The sequence below is a fragment of the Corvus kubaryi genome, unplaced genomic scaffold, assembly GCF_017639235.1.
Source record: "Corvus kubaryi isolate FWS band 111438036 unplaced genomic scaffold, C.kubaryi_AGA036_p1.0 76, whole genome shotgun sequence".
NCBI classification, from domain to species: Eukaryota; Metazoa; Chordata; class Aves; order Passeriformes; family Corvidae; genus Corvus; species Corvus kubaryi.
The window spans coordinates 15187516-15201700 of NW_024582063.1; the positions used below are offsets into that span (position 1 = coordinate 15187516).

The 14185-nt window shown below is 47.3% G+C and overlaps 1 protein-coding gene across 5 annotated transcripts in view; it reads left to right on the forward strand.

Moving 5' to 3' along the window:
- LOC121675791 overlaps positions 1-14185 on the forward strand; it is a 75182-nt gene that overhangs the window by 13485 nt on the left and 47512 nt on the right. Inside the window, exons 1-2 of one of the 5 annotated variants that reach the window (XM_042051533.1) lie at positions 1215-1417; positions 1500-1804. The exons of 1 other annotated variant lie outside the window; for it this stretch is intronic. In XM_042051533.1, the coding sequence (XP_041907467.1) occupies positions 1700-1804 (105 nt within the window). In that variant the 5' untranslated portion in view covers positions 1215-1417; positions 1500-1699. Of the gene's footprint in view, positions 1-1212; positions 1805-14185 lie in introns of those variants that run through there. 3 more of the 5 variants (XM_042051537.1, XM_042051534.1, XM_042051536.1) reach the window with 3 other exon arrangements.

The window sequence follows — 14185 nt, forward strand, 5'->3', positions numbered from 1 at the left end:
AGTAGCAATCTGCTCATGTGCACTATTCCCTGTTTTTTTTAATACATGCAATAAGAAAAGCAGGAGTATCTATAGCAAAGTGTGGTGGCTTAGAGTCATAAGGTTGGATTGTGATTTCAATTTGGTGTGAAATGGGGGAAAAATAGATGAAGAGCAGTCCACAGTGTGAATGCAGAACTCACAGAGCAAGTATGGTTTAACAGCTGAGACAGTTTTCTATTGCAGACTTCTTCTAAGAAGGCACTATCTGGAAAGCAGAAATTTTGTTTTCTGGCTCAGACTCTGTGCTTTTTGTACTCCTTCAAGAAAAAATACTTTGCTAACTGGAGCTGAACCGAGACCCTTTCCCCTGCAGCGAAGATGTTCTCTCTCAGTCAGCACTTTAGGAGTGCTCTTTCCTTATCTTGTTACAGGCCTGCTGGCTGAGAACTGGGAACCCATACGTTAACCAGCCTGTGCTCCTCTGGAATTTGTACACAAGCAGAGACCTCTGTAACGCTTCCTAGTTTGTCCCAGAAGGAAGGATGGGACAAAAGGCTCTGTTGACCCCAAGGGACTGGTAATGGGCAAAAGGGACCTTTCACCTAGACACGGGGAGTTTATCGCTGGCATGGAGTTGGCAGTGGGTGAAAGCCCTTTGTTGTTACTGCCGGCAAACGTGTCGGCGGCTTCCCATGGGTTCTAAGTGGCTGGGAGCCTATCAGTCAGTCCCTGATAACTTTCCTGACTGTTTTGCCAGGGAGGTGCTGGAGGACTGGCCATGGGAATGGGGCACCTTGCTTGTGCCCGAGGATAGCTGGTGCAGCAGGAGCTGGTGCTGGTCTGGCCTGCGTTTCTGTGGGGAAAGGCTGTGGCGAGCTTCCCTGCTGCCGCAGGCCCCATGCAAGCTCCCCGGGTGGCTCAAGGGACTCGAGACAGAACACACGAGCCCTCCCTGTGGATATGTGCTCTGAATCGGAGGTCAGGACAGACAGGTCAGCGCATCCTTTTCCCCTCCTGGGCTGAGCGGGTTGCAAGCCAGGATGCGGCAGCGCACAGGCAGCGGCCACTCCACTACATCCCGACCAGAGCCCGCCCGGATCGGAAACTCGGGGAACGCTGACCGGCCGCGAGGAGCCGGTGACCCTTTAAGCGGAGTCCCCGCCCCGTGCCGCCCTGTCCCGCCCCGTCGGGCCAATGTGCGCCGCGGCTGCCGCGCCGCTTGTTACAAGTTTCCCGTGGCGGCGGTGCCGGAGGGACCCCGGGGCGGCGGCGCCCGGCGGTAGCGGCGGGGCGCGATGCTCGGTGCCCGCCTGGGGCCGAGCGGGCGGGAGCGCTGCCATGAGCGGAGCCCGGTGTCCCGCCCAGGGAGCTCTGCCGTCCCGCAGTGAGCACTCTGCGCCGAGTGTCTCTGTCCCCTGCAGCACGCTGCCAGCTGGTACCTCCCTCCTTTCTGAAGCGTAACTGGGGAGGGGGTGGAAGGCAAAGGAAGTTTGGTGCTCGTTTTTTTTTTTCTGTAGGCTTTGGAGGGGGATTCCCTGTGCCTCCCAGCGCGGAGGGCTGTAGGACAGAGTGCGGCGGCGGAGGGGAAAGGGGCACAGCTGGGAGCGGCTGTGCGGAGCCGTGCCCCCACCGCCGCGTACCTGGGGTGCTGGATGCGAGCTCCGCGCAGCTCCGCCGAGCGTAGCGGCGCGGCAGATGCAGATGCGTGTGTGTGTGTATGCTTAACCCTTTCTTGGCTCCTCGGATTTGTACCATGCTGAAGATCCTCACCAAAAAGCTCAGGAACCAGAGTTTGAACGAAATTCAACCTTTCCAGCTAAAGGTAAGAAAACCCGTTTTTGTCTCGGTTGTTTTTTGTCCCCTTCAGGTAATTACTAAGGGGGCCTCGAGGAGCTGGAAGCTTGCAGTGTTTATTATGCTGGGTCGGTTTCCTCTCAGCCAGTGTGCTCAGGAGGAACTGGCCTAGGCTGTATTCCTGTTACTTAAAGTCCCATTCCTTGGCATCCAGAATTACCCTGCACAATTCAGATAATACAGAAAGGTGTATGAAGACAGATGTATCTGTCTGGTTTTTAGAATGTTTTCCTTTAGATGGGATTCACATTTAACTGTGTAGGCATTTGCCTAGATACCTTTGTATGTGTGCAATCTGTGGCCTCCCAGTCCTTGCCAGGCTAGAACCCCATAGTGCTAGGTACTGTACAAACATGATTTACCTAAAATGCCTTTCAGCTCGTTATTTGCATTTCTCTCTCTTCGGGTCCTGAAGGCCAGAATCTGAGCTGAAGTTTGCAGACTGGATCATTGCATTGACCCATGGCTTTCCAGATTCTTCTTACATCCGTTTTTAATGTTTAAAATAAAACTGAGGATCACAGATTCAGGATAAGAACTGTCTAAGCCTTTCCTGCAAAATACAAAGAGGAATTTTTGAGCCATATACCACGGGATAAAAATGGATCTGTGACGAATGAGAAAAAAATACCAGATCCTGGTTTGGCAAAATTGTTGTGAATCAAGGAATATCCCGTGAAATCAGCAGAGTTACTCTGGATTGGCACCAGTGCTGCGGGAAATGTAGCACCTGGCCCCAAATAAAAGAAGGGATCTGGGAAAAGTAGCAGCCCTCGTTGCTTGAGTTGGGGGCTGGGGATCCGTATACCAGACTCCAGTGGAGTCTTTTGTATGTGTTACACAGAGGCTCATTGCCGTGTGGCTGCACTTCTGCGCAGTCACTCTGGACAGGCTGATGGCAACTTTGATGAAACATCAGCACTGTTTCTAACAAAGTTTGCTGTACTTCTTCCCCTGGGGATTGCACGTTCTGTGGCTCTCAGGGGAGGCAGGGTTAGATTTTATTTTTGGAAGTAAAATAAGGACAATGCTTTAGGTTGTAGTGGGTTGATTCAGTGCAGAGTATCTGCAGAAGCAGTGAGGGATTTTTTTTTTAACACTGTGTTTCTTGGCCTTATGGCTGCAATCTCCTTTAGCTTTATTGTTTGTCTCTTGGAGCCTCAGGTTGTGAAACCATGAGAATCTTTGGAAGGCGCTCTCAGAGGTAGATACAGCCTTCAGGATGCTTGGAGGCATGCAGGAAAATGTGCATGAGTGGGCATCTGCAGCCATTTTGTTCATATTAGTGCCAAGGTTTTGTGCTGCAGACAGGTGGTCTGCATTTTTGCAGGCTCAATGGAGAAAGTTAAGCTTGCACTGTGCTTTGCTTGCAAGGCTAATGCATAGCCCATCAGAGCTGTCTTTGCAGCCTGCAGTGGGGAGTGGTACAATGACTGGTACACATGTGTATGGGCAGAAAGCCAGACTTGCAAACTCTGGGTTTAAATCTGTTTTGTAGGCCTTTGGGGACCATGTACAGCTGCCTGGTCTTGGTTGAGCCTTGCAGCAGCATACTAATTGCTTAATGGAGTGTGCAGTGCTCTGTCTTAGGTGTCGGACCAGAGCTCCTTGCAGGTATAGACCTCTGGGGTAGGTGTCACAGGGGGTGAGCAGTGTGGAAGCTTCTGGTGCCTGTGCTGTGCATGGACCCTGTGTCAAGGCCAAGTGTCCTGTACCATTTTGCACTACTGCCCTCCTGATGTGGGGCTGCCAGGCACTGACCAGACTTCTGCTTTCTTGGCCTTGGTCTGTGTCTATGCAGGTCTGTACGTATTCTGGTTTGTATGGTACATGCATTATTTAAAAGGTCCAGTGTGCTGTCGTTGAAGCCTAGTGAAAAGTTAGGTGAGAGCATAGAATCAGGTCTGTAGTCCTGTAAGTGGAGAACGAGCATCAAGTTTGGATAGAGTAAGAATTGATCTGCATTCACCACCCAAACCAAGAGCTTTTTGAGCTTTAATAACAGTGTGCTTAGCTGCTCTTCTCCTTCATTGCCCACTCGCTTTTGCACTTTATGACCTCTATGGGAGGTTCCCAAATTCAAGGAAAAGCAAGCTGCTGTTGTGCTTCTAGCTTACAACTGTATTGAAATCAGCCAAAGTCCCAGGAGACTGTCCTTGGGTAAACTGTCAACTCATTTTTACAAGTGTGGAAGATTTGACCAACCTTGGATTGGCAACCAGGCTCTGGCAATCTTTTCAGGATGAAATTTCTGCCCACTGTAAGGTTTTATTTTTGTATGATGTGTCCTGAATTGGTTTAGTGTGGCTGTGATAGGTCCTCCTAGTCTTTTCCCACTTGGAGAAGCTGAGAGGGTGCCATGGCCTTCTGTAAGTGAAACCAAAAAAATATGCAAGTTTTGGGTGTTGATGTAGTGGACTTCTCTTTTTCCTTACTGAAGCTTTAGGCAGTTGACAGCTAGCGCTGCTCAGAGGAGTTTGACTCAGGAGATGTGCTGGTGTCTCTCAGAAAGTGTCCCTTTATTTCCCTTTCTCCAGAAGTCACCATGGTGGGAAGGGAGGGACTGTGTGACACTTCACCTGATGTTGGGTTAGCATGCTCAGCCAGCAGTTTCTGATAAGGGTGGCTGGGCTCTCAAGTGTGATAGTTGGGGTTCAAATTTGAGCCCCTCACCTTGGAAGATAGCTGACCTTGCTGTCTTCACAGAATCCCAGAACAGGTAAGGTTGAAAGGGACCACAGTAGATCATCTGTTCCAAGCTCCCTGCTCAAGCAGGGTCATGCTAAAGCACATGGCACAGGATTGTGTCCAGATGGTTCTTGAATATCTCCAGTGAGGGAGACTCCACAACCTCTCTGGGCTTGGTCACCCACACAGTAAAGAAGTTCTTCCTCATGTTCAGGTGGAACTTCTTGTGCATCTGTTCCTGCCTGTTGCCCCTTGTCCTATTGCTCAGCACCACTGGGAAGAGCCTGGAGACATCCTGTTGACCCCTCCTCTTTAGGTATTTATATGCATTGATGAGATTCCCTCGCAGTTGCCTCTTTTTGAGACTGACCAAGCCCAGCTCCCTCAGCCTTTCCTGGTAAGAGAGATATTCCAGTCCCTTAACCATCTTTGTTACTCTCCACTGGACGTGCTCCAGCAGCTCCATGTCTCTCTTGTACTGGGGAGCCCAGAACTGGACACAGCGCTCCAGGTGTGCCTCACCAGGGCTGAACAGAGGGACAGGATCACCTCCCTGAACCTGCTGGCAGTGCTCATCCCAGTGCACCTCAGGACACCGCCGGCCTCCCTGGCCACAGGACACGCTGCTGGCTCACGGACACCTTGTCGCCCACCAGGACCCCAAGGTTGTTGTCCACAGAGCTGCTTTCCAGCAGCTGAGCCCCCAGCCTGTGCTGGTCCATGGGGTTATTCTTCCCCAGCTGCAGGACCCTGCACTTCCCTTTGTTGAATTTCAGGAGGTTCCTCTCTGCCCATCTCTCCAGCCTGTTGAGGCCCTTCTGAAGGGTCACACAGCCCTCTGGGGTATCAGCCACTCCTCCCAGATTTGTATTATCTGTGAACTAGCTGAGGAGGCGTCTGCCCCTTCATCCAAGTCATTGATGAATGAGTTAAACAATATTGGGCCCAGTATTGAACCTTGGGGGACACCACTAGTGACAGGCCTTCAACCAGACAGTGTGCCCCTGATTATGACCATCAAACAGTTGTCAATCTACCTCACTGTCCCCTCATCCAGTCCACACTTCCTGAGTTTGCCTATGAGGATGTTGTGAGAGACAGTGTTGAAAGTCTTGCTGGAGTCAGTGTAGACAGTATCCACTGCTCTCCCCTCATCCAGCCAGGTAGTTCTTTCACTGTAGAAGGCAGTCAGGTTTGTCAGGCATGACATTAGTAAATTCATGCTGACTACTCCTTGTCATCCATGTGGATACACAGGGCCTTCAGAATGAGGCACTCCATCACATTTCTAGCGATTGAGGTGATGCAGACTGGCTGGTAGTTCCCTGACTCCTAATTCTTGCCTTTTCTGAAGACTGGGGTAACATTTGTTTTCTTCCAGTTCTCAGGCACCTCTCCTGATTGCCATGACCTTTCAAAGATGATCATGAATGGCCTAGCTATGGTATTTTCCAGCTTTCTCAACATTTGTGGAAGCATCCCATCAGGGCCTGTGGACTTGTGGGTGTCAAGTTTTCCTACATGTCTTCCCACTGGGCACTTGTGCCCCTGCAGCAGGGGCAGCGTGTCCGCTCCTGAGCTCTTGTAGTTTGTAGCACAGCCTGTTAGCTTAAGAGCTTCAGCTCTTCAACCCTCAGCTTCTGTGGCTAAATCCAAGAAAGGAGAGGGTATTGCCTGGTGACTCAGTCTTTGGTCTACCTCTTGCTTCAGTGGTCTGGTGTTGCTTGCTAGAGATTAGGCCAGATTCAGGAACCTTTTTGGCTGTTTTTAAACCAGAAGCAGATCTGACTTAACAGGTTAGGGGTCATCTTTGATAACAGCTGGCAACTGGATCTGTTCCAGAGCAGTTGGGACAGGAGAAAAAGAGTGAGAAGGGGGAGTGTCCCATATTGTAGTGAAATGCTTCAAACGAGGAAAGTGAGAGGGACCTGTAACTGAGGGCCTGATTTTTTTTTTTTTTTTTTTTTTTTTTTTTTTTTTTTTTTGTGTGTGTGTTAGTTGTCCAATATTACAGTCTAGTACAGTTTTTTGTTATTTCCTTTCATAGTTTTGGACTGGTAGCCCTGAGAAACACTTTCTGAACTATAAGTCAGGCTGATCTAGGAGCTTTTAAAATGCATATCTTGGGCTTGCATGTGGGTTTGTGATGGAGTACTGATATTGAGCCCTTAGAAGTATTCTCTGACCAACTCTGTGAGCTTTCTGCAAATCAAATGTCTTGTTCATCCCCACAATTTGGGGTAGGGATTTCTCACACAAATGTGTTTCTTCCAAGTTTCTCTTTAACTCTTGTGGCTTTGCTATTTATGTAGTGGCTAAAGTGTGGGTGTCTCTTTTCTGAGCTTTGCTTGCAAGCAAGGTCCTTGGGGTATGGAGCATCTGGCTGGAACAAGTCTGTGCATTGCCAGTCAAACTAAGCCCTTAATTAGTGGCCCTAGGTGTTATCACAGTGAAACAGTTGGATTGTGGTGTGTTAAAAAATTAACTGGCTGGAACATGCAGCCAAAAAAAACTGAGCACTTTAATTTCATTCCAACTTTGCTGTTGACACAAATAACTTTGGAGGTGATACAACTGATGTTCTAGTCCACAACAGTTGTTAAATTACTTATGTACTTGGCATATTCATTTTGGTCCTGGGCAGAAGTAATTCAGACATGTTTGTCACTTCCTTGATCAATGGTATGAAGTCATATGTGAGTGTTGTGGTGACAGAGAACTGCATTTCTCTTCCACATAATTTTAGCCTTATACTTGCTTAAAGGGAATTGTGTGCTAGGCATTAACAAAGCCACTGTGTCAGCTCTCCTCATGTACCCTTGCAGCTTGTATGTGTGCATACACAGCACTGGGGACCAGAAAGTCATCTCAGTTATTTTCTACTGGCATGTGTATCTGGAATCGGCTATGAGAGTCTGGGCTGGCTGGCCAGCCCTGACGGGCAACTGGAAATCATCTTCATCCTCCTTGTATGAAGGGGATTCAGCTGGCCGTGCAAAGTGAACCTCAAGCTTGCAGGCAGTGACTCCTGAGTCACTGTCCCTGTGGTAGCTTGTTACTCTGCAGAGCCGGGCGTGTTATTTTTTTCTCCTTAGACCAAAAGAGAGTGGAGTGGTGTTGTTACTGATGCACAGTGGGTGTGCTTTCAAAGGTCTGCATAAGTGCTTGTGCTTACTATGAATGACCACAGACTGATTTCTGTCTTTCTTTGGGCTGATTGCTTGTCATGTGTCACAGGTCTTCAGCTTGGCACAGGGAAAATTTAGCTTTGTCTGCTGTGGTGTATGCAGGTTTTCTCTCCTTTCTGGAGTTTTCAACAGATCCCACCAAACAAGTTCATTCCTCTAGAGCTGGAGGACTCTGTTTTATACTGAAACTTTGCTTTTCTTCCTGTTACATCAACTGGTTGCGTTAGATGCCTCTGGTTTGTTGTAATCTCAGGAAAGACACAAGCGCACAAATCTAAGTGTGTAAGTACAGTTTTGACTTTTGGAGTATCTATGAATATGCCTGAAGTTATGTTTGTGATAATTTGGACTAAAAATATATATGTTAGTGGGTTTGAAATGCTGTGGTAGATACTTAGCTAAGGCTAAGAATAGAACAGGCAATCCCAGACACTTTAAGCTTTGGGTTTTTGAAACTTCTGCCTGAGGCATTGTAAAATAATGGCTTTGCAATTCTTTCTACTTGGCTTCGAAGGTCTGAATCTTTAAGGGTTGTCATCTTTTCTGTGCAGACATTCAGCACTGATAATCTCCTGTACAGACTTAATTCCAAAGAGTGGTACTTCAGACAAGTTGCAGATACTGCAAATACAGCATGATAGGCCATTCACTGACATTGGGGTAGTTCATTGAGACATTCAGCTTGCCTTTATGACTGATAGGAAACTATGGCCTAGCTTGAAAAAAAGTCCACCTCCCAGAGGCACAAAGAAATCTCATTACTTTTCCTTGTATTTCCCAATCTTTGAATTTTATTTGAATGAAAAACTAAATTCTGAAAAGTCAGTGCTATGTATTTAACTTTGGGATTTCAGTGAAAACTGATTATTTTTCTTTGCTGGATAGTGCAGTTCTTCATTTCCCGCTGTCATGCATTGTCCTCCAAGTTCCAAATTTGCTGCACTGTTTGGGATGCTAAACGTTTTCCTGAGCATGAAAAGAGCTCATATTTGAGGTGAAAATAGAAAGCAGAACCAGGTCATTATTTATTTTAATTATATGGCTGTCACAAAAAAGTGGGTTCACCTTTTTTTACAGCAAAAAGCAAGGCTTGCATCCGCTTAGGAGAATTCTGTGGAGTGGTGGGTGGGCAGGGCACCACTGCTGTAATGTGTCAGCCTGGCCAGCTTCTCTGTCTGTTCCTGGAGCATGCCTGAGGTCACAGAAGTGTTGTTTGGATTCCTCAGAATGGGGACCAAGGGCTGTATTCCCTTTTCAGTGGGAAGTAAGACTCCCACACACATTGTAGGCAGCACCAACCCCTCCTACCCCCGTGCCTTTATCTGTAGCTCCTGTTCTCCGGTTGAGTGGGATTCAGGTTGCTGGGTGACCCAGCTCTTCCTAGCAACCAGCATCACAGGTATGTGTGTGCTCGGGCCGTGTTCTGCGGCAGGAGCTGTTGTGCGTGGCCGTGGGCAGAGCCTGTTTGTCCTCCTGCCACCGGTGACCAGCAGTCAGCCAGCTAAGCTGTTTGTGAATAGGCACCAGCACCACCCACAAGTACTCAGCGTGAACACCCAGGCAAGGATTTCGAGAAAAGCCAATTAGTTGTGACCTTTATCTGCACTGAAAGCCTTCCCTGTGCAGTGAACTCTGCTGTGACCCAGGCCTAAAAGTCGATGTAAAGGACATACGGTCCAGCGTGACCTATGCAGAGCTGTCTCCGTGCCAGGCTGGGCACAGGGCTGCCCAAGCTGTGGGGATGCAACAAACAGGTGAAGCACAGTTCAGAGAAGGTTTCTTCTGGATCAGCGTGGTCGCTCCTTGGGGGTGGACAGCTCAGGGTGTCTCTAGGCATTTCTTCCCTCTCTTGCTATGTTCTTGGTTTTTGTGCCCATTATAACCTCCTTTCTGCCATGGGCTGGTCTGTTTGGACACAGACCTGGCATCCATATGTACCTCAGTCTATATGTCACACTGAATTGTTCAGTCCTTGTAGGATAGGTGTTTTGAGGGTGGGGCGTCTTGGGAGCTGGCTGAGGCAGAGGGAGCAGATCTTACATGGTGAGTAGTTTGGTTTTTTTTTAAATTTTTTTAATCTCCTCTGTAATCAGTGCAGCACACCACGTGCTCAGCCAGGTGAACTTTTGCTGTTATCCCGTTGAGAAGCTCTAGCACAATGGGAATGCCATAACAGAGTACCCATGTGAAGAGCTCACATGATTAGTTCTCTAGTCCATCCTTGATGGCTTCATGGAGAGTGAAATACCGTGGATGCTTCTGGAAACTTCCTGTTGGATGTGTATGTGAGAAAGTATCTTGCTTAGTAAGTTTACACTGAAGCTGCCACATGGCTGCATGTGCAGTAATCCAAATCCTGGTTCTTTCTAGTTGTTCTGTGTTAGCACAGCGGAGTGTTATCTAAGGGTGGCAGGGGCTAAAAGCCCAAAGAAGATTCTGTGTGTGCTTTACAAAGCAGCTGGTGTGGACTAGCCCCTTGTTTCTTTGTTTCCAGCCCTCTCCTCCCCTGGCACACTTCTCCAAGCAGTTCATCATCCAGGCTCAGCCTGCTGCAGAGCCACTTCAGCTTGCCAAGGCCTGAGCCGTGGTGCTGAGAGCAGATCGATGCCCGTGCTCCACTGGCATGCACCCTTCAGATGAGTGTTGTGAGCGAGGAGAGGTGGTGAAACTCGGGGAGGTATCCCTAAGGCATGGTAGACTGTGAGGCTATGGGTTACCTTCCTCAAACAGCACGACTGGGTTGGTCATTCTTTGTACCCAGCAAACACACCTGAGAAAAGCCCTCTACAGCTTTGCCTGGATTCACCTGCCCATCCTAGTTCCAGCATCAGCCCATATGAGAAGACCTATTGAAACACTTTCTGAGGAGGAAAAACCAAAGTCTAGAGTTAGGTCTCCAGAGGAGGCTTTTATTAGTCATGTCTTCCATTTCATGGATAGGTTCACCTGAGGTTTGTTGCCTGACTTCGAGGTAGATGGTCCTTACCTGAATTTAGATGTATGAAAGGATGGGAGATACCTGGTATTTGGGAGATGTCCAAATACCTTAATATTCATAAATGTCCCCAATGAGAATAGGCAGGCCTTGGTTTCTCATATTTCTAGGGACCAAACTATTGCTTGGTAGCTGATTAATTGATTTGTCTTGGCTACAAACCTGGTTTTGAGCCAGGATTTCGAGGAGATCACACAATTGGAGTTGCTGATAGCACAAAGATCCTATCCCTTCACACCTATTTTATTCAGCAATCTGTCTCATCTTACTCCTTCCTAATGGGGTCACATTGTCTCCATGATGCATGATGGTTTTTATTTAACTGATATCCTTATTTCTTGGCATGACAGGCCACAATCTGCCAAGCTCTATATGGGCATAAGATGAGAATAAAATTTCCTTTGGTTGAATGGGGAATTTCCCATCTTGGGGAAAGGTGCCAGACAGGCAGCTAGGTTCTCCAGTTTGCTGAGAGTGTCTGGATGTAAGCTGGAAAAGTTGAAAATAATCCTTCCATATCCTGTCACCTAGTTATTACACACAAAGCCAAGTGGTTGTTCCAGACAGTTGTCTGCAGCCAGACTGTTCTTGTGTGTGTTTCTTTTTTTTCTTTACTCCTATGAGTTGGTTATTCCAAGGAAATAAAGTTCTATGGCCAAAGGCTAATTAAGAGGAGAGAACAGAGGTATTTGGTGTGAAGCATATAAACTGAAGTAATTTACAAGCTTGAAAAATCAGCAGATTCCATGTACAGATTTTTGTTCTCAGAGAACCCTTTTTGTTCTGGCTTGGACAGAACCAATCACTTTTGGGAAACTGCTCAATGGTATTTTGCAGAGGGCTGCGGTGCAATGCAGCTTTTCCCATCTTGCCCCCAAACTGATATGTGGGCATGCTAGTTTAGTATTTGGTGCTTGGACACTGTCTCAGTAGCACTCTGTGGTGGGGTGAGTTGACCTGAAGGAACACTGTTACACTTTGCTCTGTGAATCTCCCTTACATTGTGACATTGTAAGTAAATGCATGGTACTCTGTGTCCCTCTTCCATGAATCGGATTTAGGAGCATCCATCCTGTGTTAGACCTACAGTTTCCCCCAGTATCCCATCTCCTGCATTAGTAATCCAGTAGGCTTCTTTTACCTAAACCTGTTCATTTTACACCACCAAATCTGTGTAGGGTATTTGCATCCAGAACATCCTGTGGCAAGTATTTCACACCTTAACTACACACTGCCAAATGATCATCTGTTGTTTATTTAGAACCTACTTCATACTAATTTAATTTTGTGCCTTCTGTGTTGTATACTGGAGAAGAGAGTGATTATTCAAATTCTGTCTTTGTGCGCTCATCTCTAGCCCATCCCTCCATGTGTGGGACGATCTGACAAACCATTTGTCAGATTTTCCCAACTAGGAACCACTTGGAATCACACAAAGTTTACCAGGAAAGAATCTGGTGCAGTGAGAGCCATTGCAAGTTATAGCATGTCCCTGTCTCTTACTTCGAAGGTGCCTGACCAGATGGATCAAAGACCTGGTCTGAAAGGATTATCCTACTGGTTTGCTCTCTGATAAAACACAAGAAGCTTGGTGTAAATCCATAGAGATGAAACAGCTCTCATCTGCTTGCACTCAGAGGGGTTAATGTGAGATTTTGAGAGGAGGAGAAGCCTGAAATGTCTCATGTGCTCCAAATGTATTTTCCAGCCTGACTGTAAGGCATTGTTCCTTGTGTTTGCAAATGCGGCTAATGTAGTTCTTTATGGCTGAGCAGAGGTGAGTGTCGAGCGAGGTCTCCTAACACAAGCAGCTTCTCCTCAGCTAAGGAAGTATCTCAGGGCAAAGGCAGTTGCCCTCTGAGTCTTTTGAGTAGGGAATGGAAAAACTGTTACCAGATGTGTTGTTTATGCCAGCTGCTGTCAGCCGTGCTTCCCTGGTTGACAGGACTCATGGAATGCTGAGGAGTTGCTGTAAACTGCCAGAGAAGTTGGCCTGTGCAAAGAAACCTTTTCCCATCACAGCAATATGGTAACTGAGCTACGCTGGTGGGGGTAGGGTATGAGTTGGGAGGAGTGTCTTTAAATCCCTGTGGCCAAGGCAGGAATGGCTGGCACTGGTGTGAGCAGTCAGCTCCCATCCTCCCTCCCTGCGTAAATGCACTACAGATAAGATCAGCTATTATAGGTGCCCTTCCAGTTCTAGGTGCCCCTAGAACTCCCTATGTCTGAGCGGATTGTCAGCCTGTGATAAATAGTTTTGCTTTTAATCTGACTATTTGGAGCTAAGGTTTAGCAGCAAATGGGCTGTAAGTTACAGATGAAGCTAAGTCACTGTATCTTAGTGCAGCATGGATGAGGCCCTGTAATGGTCTTTAATCCTTCAGGGTCCTTTTTGTCTTTCCAGATTGCTGTGCTTTGTGGTGTCAACACTGCTGAATAGCACTGCTCCTGCTGGGTGTCAGCCAGGCTTCAAGGGCTCCAAGCTGAGAGCCGTCAGGGCAGTTGACCCCCTTTGGAAAGGGATCTCTTTGCAGCCCAACTGTTGCTGCTTCTTTCTGATGGGTGCTTTCCAACGTTTTGCCACCTTTTTCTTTGTTAGTTCTCATCTGAGCTATGCTGTCTTCCCTCATAGGATGAGAAAGTGAACAGGTGAATGCCAGCCTCCATGAAAATCCTTGAAACTTGGGTAGGAATTAGCCATAATTCTCTTCATCGCATCAGCAAAGCTGTAAGTAGAGTAACAGAGCTGTTGAGAAACTCATAGTGTGGGTCCATGCAGGTGACTGCCACCTGAGGCCAGGCTGTGCTGGGTGTCTGTATGGAGCAGAAGCTGAGTGTGGGAGGAGGGTAGGAGATTTGTGGGACACTTACTGAGAAGTGGAACATCTGTGAGCTTTACCTGCAGGTAGAAGTGGAGTTGGAGTAGTGTATGGTTTCTGTCACTTGTAGGAAGAGCTATAAAACTTAACTAGCCTCTTAAGCTAACAACATAGGGATAGTTTGAGAATTTTGTGTAAGTTCCTGCTACCAGAGAGAGTGATACATATCACAGCATGGAGCTGCACTATTCCCCTGGCTCCCATACTGCAGAAGCAGTCTTACTTTGGAACACAGTAGTCTGGGAAGTCAAGAAGGAAATTGAAGGATTAAAGGCTCTATTTCTGTGGTAACACCTTTGTTACCAGACCCCATCCACCTGCTGAGTGAGTGCTGTAGTGATTTTGCTTTATCTGTATTTTTAACAAGTGAAATTTATAACCTTTGAAATCATGGCCCCAAACATGACTGCAGCTATGTTTAATCAGAGAGATTCTTGTTCTCATAGTGGCTTTGAGGATAAATAAACTGAATGGGGTTCTCTCAGATTTGGAGTATTTTGGGTGCTAAGGAACAGAGTCTGGGTGTTTTTTGCCTAGGAGGCCTTTTAAAGACTAATTTTTTAATTGATAGCATTCATGTTGTGTCTTTTGTTGTCACA